This window comes from Atta colombica, unplaced genomic scaffold, assembly GCF_001594045.1.
Source record: "Atta colombica isolate Treedump-2 unplaced genomic scaffold, Acol1.0 scaffold207, whole genome shotgun sequence".
Classification (NCBI taxonomy): domain Eukaryota; kingdom Metazoa; phylum Arthropoda; class Insecta; order Hymenoptera; family Formicidae; genus Atta; species Atta colombica.
Window position 1 is genome coordinate 2,346,917 of NW_017259302.1, and position 7,910 is coordinate 2,354,826.

Genomic DNA, 7,910 nt, shown 5'->3' on the forward strand with positions numbered 1-7,910 from the left:
CATTATACATATGTGTAAATTCTTTGGGATATATAAAAATAAACACAGATACACATGTGTAAATTTGTCTCATAAGCATTGCTTATGAGAAGAAATATTATCACATTATATATTGTATTATATTATAAAATATAATATATATTGTATAATATATTGTATTATAAAAATACAATATTAATGTGTAGCAATTCAAAAATATTATTTTAACAAAAATGATCTCTTTATTTTACATACCTGATAAGATAATTTTATCTGATAAGATAACTTTATTTGATAAAGTACATTTGATATCATTTGTATTTGCTATACTTAAGCAAAAAAATAGTATGACATATGAGAAGAATTTCGGTCGATTTTCGGTTTGCTGATATGCCTATACTATATATAATATATCCACTGATTCTATATACATTATACATACACATATACATATACATATGTACATATAAAATGTGTGTGTGTGTGTGTCTATTATAATTTTTTTAATGCTATGGATTATGGCTAAAATAATTTTTCTTTAACGATGCTAGATGTTTTTATAACTTTATAATTCATACATGTAAAATTGAAATTGCACTTCTGTTGATTCTCCAAAATCTTATATTAATCGTTACTTTTATTTTCTTAATTTTGTACATTACATTTTATCGCCTATGTTAAATAAATTAATTTTTTGAAAGAAGGAAATGCAAATTTAAAGAATATTTTCTGGAAAAACGTAAATTATAATAAGAATATTACATATTCATTTCCATTCTGTTATCAAAGAAATATGTTACATTTTATATGTTATATTTTATCGCCTATTTTAAATAAATAAATTTTTCATAAATGGTGATCGCATAATATTATTTGTAAATACAGAGTGTTCGATAATTGTTTTGGCAGAGTTTGTGGGCATATAGAGTGAAACTAAACTGAGACAGAAAGTCCTGTACTATTTTGCAATTTTTGCAATAGTTAACAAGATATTAATTGCTAAAAATTGTCGAAAATTGGTATTCAATAATTTTTTATTCAAATACTAACTTTACAGAAAAACTGCAAGAGATGAAAATTGTTTATTTTTTTCTCTTTCTTTAGACCCCTCAAATTTTTTCAGAGTTTTTCATCAACTTTTTTCATTAATTGTATTTTCTCATTTTTATCAACATGAGAAAATACGATATTAAACAAATCTGAAAAAATTCTAAAAAAATTTGTAGAGCTCTATGAGAATAAAATAAACAATTTTTGTCTCTTATAGTTTTTCTGTAAAGTTGATAGTATTTGAGTAAAAAATTATTGAAGATTTTCGGCAATTTTTAGAAATTAATATCTTGTTAATTATTACGAAAATTGCAAAATGGTAAAGGACTTTCCATCTCAGTTTAGTCTAGTTCCGCTCTACATGTCCACGAACTCCGTCAGAATAATTATCGGACACCCTGTGATATGATTTATAATAAGAATGTTATACAAGTCCATTTCCATTTTGTTAGTGCCCATTTGCAATTTGCAATAAAATTATATTCGAACAAAATGCAAAATTTAGTTTAATTATAATAAGTCGTGACTTTGCGACATGGCTAGATTTTCAGAATTCGATAAATTAATTTTTCTTTCTTTATTAAATTAAAGTTGAAGTTAATAATTATAAAATTAACTTACGTTACATTAAAAGTTGCAAAAATTATCTTCAATTTAAAATTAATTTTTAATTAACTATAAATTGATAATTTTTGATAACTTTTAACATAACATAATGTAAGCTAATTTTATAGTCATAAATTTTTTTAAAATTAAAATAGTTTATAATTATTTGAATTTTTATAATTAGCTTTTCTTTTCTAACTCTTCTCTTTATAACGGTTAAAATGAAAATATAAATAATTGCAATATGAAACATATTATAAATTTAATATTTTATTTATACATAAAATTTGTATGAGATAATGAAATAATGAAAAAGTATAGTTTTCAATATGGAAATCTATATTTTTTAAAAAATTATTTATAATAATAATATAAAAATACAATAATTAGTATGTATAATATGGAATACATGTTACAAATAATTATTGAATTTTAATAAAAATAGCGTTTCAAAATTTGTGCCGCTTAATTTCTTTTTTAAATTAACACATTCGTTAGTAAAATCTTTGTTTTTTTTTTCTATTCAAAGACACTAAGTTACTAGTCACGCCAGACATAAAAAAACTGATTGTTAATTTAACTTATCATATCTTATCTTAAGTTCATTGTCTAATGTTCATGTTTATTTTCTATCCATTTATATTTGTCTAATGGTATTTATTTTCTAATGTTTATTCATTGTTTAATGCTCAAATTTTATAGAAATAGAGAATATTAACACTTTTAAAGAGAGATAAAAAATTTTTTTAACTTATTAGAAAGTTTAACTTAGAAAGTTAAGTTACAAATTTAATATGTTTACAATTACATGTTAAAAATAACTAAGAAAAATTGAAAGTTAATTCATATGGAAATAATTAAGTTACAAATTATTAATTTTTTAACCTTAATATCTAACTTTTAAAAATTTTTTTACTAGTTATTATCCAATCTTGATAGTTTTATATATAATACGCAGTATTTTGCAAAAGATAAACGCTGGATTTTTGATAAAAGATAAAAATTAAATGTTCTCAAACGAATTTCAAATGAATGGCAAGATATAACACATAAAGGATATAAATTCTGATTAAAATAAGTTAATATAACATCATATATCAGCATATATATAAATATTCATAAGTCGTTCGTGAGATAGCGTTTATTAATTATGTAAGCTCATTTTCAGTTTCAAAATATTAAATTCTAAAGAGACAAGGTATACATAAATGCTATTGTTAATGCTATTGTTAAGATAGTTCACGATTCATTTTAAAGAACTCCGCACTAAATGTATGATAAATTGTAGGGTATCAGTAAATTAAGTTAGTTTTCACATATAATGATGCTTAATTTAACACAACTTAATTTAAGACACTATTCAAAATCACTTATACTAAGTTTTTAAATATTTTTTTAATACATTTAGTTTTATATGATGCATGAAAATAACATTGTGTTACATATCTTTTACATATGCTATGTAAAAGATATAAAATAATGTCAGTTGGACGACACTGTACATCACAGCGACTGAGTTCTTTGATAAATTATAGCTCAAAAACTGTTTATTATTGCACCTGACATTATTAATCAACAAGGCTGCGTTAACAAAATTTGCGCTCAAGAGCTTGTGATCTCTAAGCGCTCCTCTCAGAAACGCCTACTTCCATGATTTTTTGATGACCGTTTTTTAGGATGATAACATCACAATTTTCTATGACAGAATCAGTGGTGTCAATGTTGCAAAGACCACTTTTCAAAAGTAACGTGTAATAGTACCGACTTCTTTTTTAAAACGATTATCCAAACTCTTCATTATTGCACCGTCATGAACTATATATAATATTATCATTACGTCATTACCACATTCCCAATGAGAAATGATAATGGAATCGATGTCGATTCGACATTGATTTCATTTGTTCTGCACAAAAGTGCTGCAGGATTATTTTATTCTTAACGTAAATTTCATTATCATAACGTTGCGTTGCTTTTTCACCATGATAAAAAAACTGCGTTACAATATTATAACGATAACGAAATTTTCGTCAAGAATAGATCTGCTAGTAAAAAACCTGAAGCTCTGTCTTTTTATCCATTTAACTATGATACATTTAGGAACAGGGACAATCGTTATTATAAAACAGTGTCGCTTAATCTTGGATTTACATTTACTTTTTAAATTATAGCGCCCCTGACATTTCAGTGCCCTAGAGCCCAAATCCCATAGGTTAACGTGGTTATTGTTAATCGATATAGATTATGAATGCGTTCCATTTGGCGTTTCACAGCGCTTATGAGCATTTTGTCCTTGTTTAACATTTGATAAACAACAAGAATGAAATAATTCCTACAAATGAAACATATCCTACATTTCGTGTCCGAATTATTTCGCGCAAACTATAAAACATGTTCCAGGCAGCCAAGATCTTTCAAATGTAGTAACGCTTCAGCTAGTATTTTGGATATTTCGTCTCCGCCTATGTATTTCTGTTTTTTTGTACTTTCCAAAGGACCCAAATTTATTATCTCTTGTATCATTAATTCTGGATTGAGATGCCCTAGTAATATTGGTATAAAGATGCACATAAGAACAAAACCGAAGAGAGCACCTCTCTTAAAATCGTTCAACAAAGCGTCGTACGAGTATTTCTCAATGTCTTGAATATCAGCGTCCAATAGATAATCCTTCAGTGCGTCGTGATAGGCTCGCATAATCTCGGAAAAGTTGTTTTTCCTTATTTCATTTGTACAACATACATAAAGATACGTAGAAAGATCGACGACGGGCATCGAGTATCTAATAAGCGCGAAATCAATTAACATTGGGTGAAGTTGTCCATTGTCTTCTGTCTTGAAAAGCATATTGCTTAACGTAAAATCACCATGACACAATGTGGCCAAAGGTTCAAGCGGTTGCACCGTCTTTATCATCACTTTATCAAAAGCATTCGACAAACAGGCTTCCATCTTATCACAGAAAATTGCATCATGGTTTTGACTGCGAAGATATTCGACCACTCGTAATGTCTTAATGTTGGAACAAAATTTGAAAATATTATCCATAAATTTATTTGTGTATCTAACTTCTTGAATTTGTTCCACGATGTCGAAGAACTTTTTCGGCTGCATTTGCTTCATAACATATCCTTTGCCATGAAATCGTCCTAACTCGCGCATTGCTGCTAATGTGTATTCCACTGGAGGATTGTATACACATGAACAAGCGTAATATCCTCGTGTGTTAACATTTTCTAAAGCAATTACATAATCGAATGGCCGTTCTTTGACATAAAGGCATTTCGCATAGATTTCATCCGGTCGAGTATACTTTTGATAAAACAAGATCTCATTTTGAAATTGAAGGTCAATATGATTTATCTCGTAAAGGTTCGGCATGGGTCTTTTTAGTATTATAAATAATTCCTCGTTCTGTCTATTTGTTTTATTTTCAAACTGCAAATGTATACGATACACGATGGATGAAATAAAAATGCCGGTAGATTCTAATAACTTGTATCGAACACTGTCAATGTCCAATCCAAAATTCTTGATGATCTTTGACATCACTTCGTCGAGCCATTTTTGGAAATTTTCGTGGGACATTTTATTCGATTATGTAATTCGATTATGTAATTTGTGTGTCCCAATAAAAATAATAAAATATACAAAATAATATAATATATTATGCCAACATTAATTGAAGATGTCTTTTAGTTCCACAATGACTTCTAGGAACAAACTGATTCTTTTTATTAATTATTATTAATAAAATTTTATTTTGTATACTTTTTTATGTATATTAATAAATCAATAAACATTTATGTAATAAACGCGTTATCCGACTGATCCACTGAACGATTGAGCGATTCACTGAACTCTCCTTCCTTTCAGTTTTTGTAATCGCTGGTTGCTAGCGAATGTACTGTGTGATAGAGTCATTTCGTAAGCATTCTTTATTGCAGATATAAAAGACTTTTTATACAACGATTAGAATTTTCGGCGAAAATGTCAACTGAGTCACTTTAAAGATTATGATTGTTTTATGATACTAATTTTATCATTATATTTCTTATTTCGCTCTTTCGAATTATCATCTTTCTGCGGACGTACGGAGAAACATGATTTTGTTAAGAAAGCAAAAAATTATACAATAATTACAATTATGCAATAAAATTTAATTGTCAAATTTGTTAACTGTTTAATAAATTCGCATATTTGACAAATAAATAAAATTTAAACAAAGTTATTAGAGGCTCCATAACACAAAACAAAAATAAGAAAGAGCATACAGCCACATACGCAAATTGTTATTTGCATAACAGTCTTACTATCGTATATAATATTTTTTCATTTATGTTAATATTTTTATAACAAAATAGCATCGTATTATTGTATTATATTGATAATTGTGAAAACACGGGTAAGTTTTTATAATTAAATACACTTAACTTTTTAATTGAATGATATTAACTTATTAATATTTGTTTTATTAGAATCTGGTAATCCCGTATTTTAACAAGTTATCAAGAATAAATTCTTAATTTCTCTGTAAAAGAGATTATGAAGACAAGATTGGAATTTTGTACTGCGATATCCTAATGTGTTAATTTATTATTTTTTAACATTTGCATTTTCTTGATTGTACTAATGATAGTCACGACTTGACTGAAACATTTACATGTAATTTATTTTAAATACATGAATTGTGCAAATAACAACTTGCATATGTGGCTGCATGCTCTTTCTTATTTTTGTTTTATTTGATAAATATTTTACATTTGTTGGAAATAATTTTTGTAGCGAGTACAAAAGAGAATAAATATTCGTTACATCTGCAAATAATTTGCGATCCCTATATTTGCAAATTAAATTTGCTGTTATGTCATAGAATAAGCGTTCATAGCAAATTTTTTCTCTCTGTGCGCTATAATTTTATTGGTTTGTAACTTTACTTGTTGTTTGTGGTATTATATATTCAATATTCATAAAATGTATAATATTAATTAAGGTAAGTTATTAGAGAACCAAGCACTCTTAATTTAAAAAACAATATCGAGAGTGTACAGAGCACTTAAGAGTCAAATATAAGGAAAAATTTTAAACATGAAAATTCAAACGAGATGTACATAATATTGTGTAATTAATTAAAAGCCATTATATATTATTCTTAAGACTTCCACAGATGCTTTCTATAAAGATTATGTGTTTTGCGGATTTCCTCCATGTCCAAATCCATTCTTGGAATATTCATTTTAATTACTGTCACGACAAACACTGAAATTTATCTCTTCGATGTTTTCGAATTCATGTAACATCAATCATCTGTTCAAATATAACTTTCATTTCTGAAAAAGACTCAATTGTGAGATCGAAATATCTAATATATATAATGACTATGTAAAAATTATGTATTTCGCGGGTTTCCTCTGTTCCAGATACATTCTTGGAATTCAAGATTTTGTGAGCCTTGCAGTCCATTTTATTAGAGGAGCAACAAACTGCTATCAGGCTGTTCTTTGTCCTTCCGCTTTTCCGCGGCTAAAACAGTGCCATCAACACAAAAATATCATTTTATTCCGCTTTCTGGAGAAAAGAAACTATCGATTAAGAAATATTCTAATACCATTATTCAAATTACTTTCCTCCAAAAATAAATGATAAAATATGAAAATATTCCAGAAAATAGAAATAAAAAATAAAAAATAAAAATAAAAACAATAATAAACAAAAAATAACAAAAATAATAAAAATTAAAAAATAAAAAAAACCAATTGTAATGCGGGCATTAAGATATTTTCTAAAGACTGTCTTAACCCTTAAACGCAGGGAGTAATTGTTTTTAAACTCATGCACGTACAGAAATATCTAATAGCGACCTGTGCCGGGTGATTGCGTGATGGCGCGTTGGCGATGGAGCGACGGATTGCCTCACTTTTCGAGCTCTTACTCTCAAACAAATGCGTGTTCCATTATGTCCTTTTAGAGTAACAAAGTAGATTTGGGGCTACATTTTGAGCTATATTAATAGAAAATCGAGACTGGCCTTTTAGTCGCGCCGCCATTTTGAAAATTTAAAAACCCATTAATGACAAGCGAAAAGAATGCTGCGACGAGAAAATCCAAAAATTGACGGTCCTACAGTTCGGTAATCGGCAGTTAGCCTACGGATCTATTATTCGGCACAAAGTCTTTATTCATCAAACTGTTCAAGCACAAGCAATATGAACAAAATCCATGAAACTTCGCAAAATGGATGGCTTGGCATGGAATGTCTCATACATATATATATA

General features: G+C 27.5%; 1 protein-coding gene across 1 annotated transcript; it reads right to left on the reverse strand.

Moving 5' to 3' along the window:
* Positions 1 to 4,017: 4,017 nt before the first annotated feature.
* On the reverse strand, positions 4,018 to 5,223 carry LOC108687496. Its single transcript, XM_018193271.1, has one exon. The coding sequence runs from the start codon at positions 5,221 to 5,223 to the stop codon at positions 4,018 to 4,020; it is 1,206 nt and encodes a 401-aa protein (XP_018048760.1).
* Between the last annotated feature and the right edge of the window lie 2,687 nt (positions 5,224 to 7,910).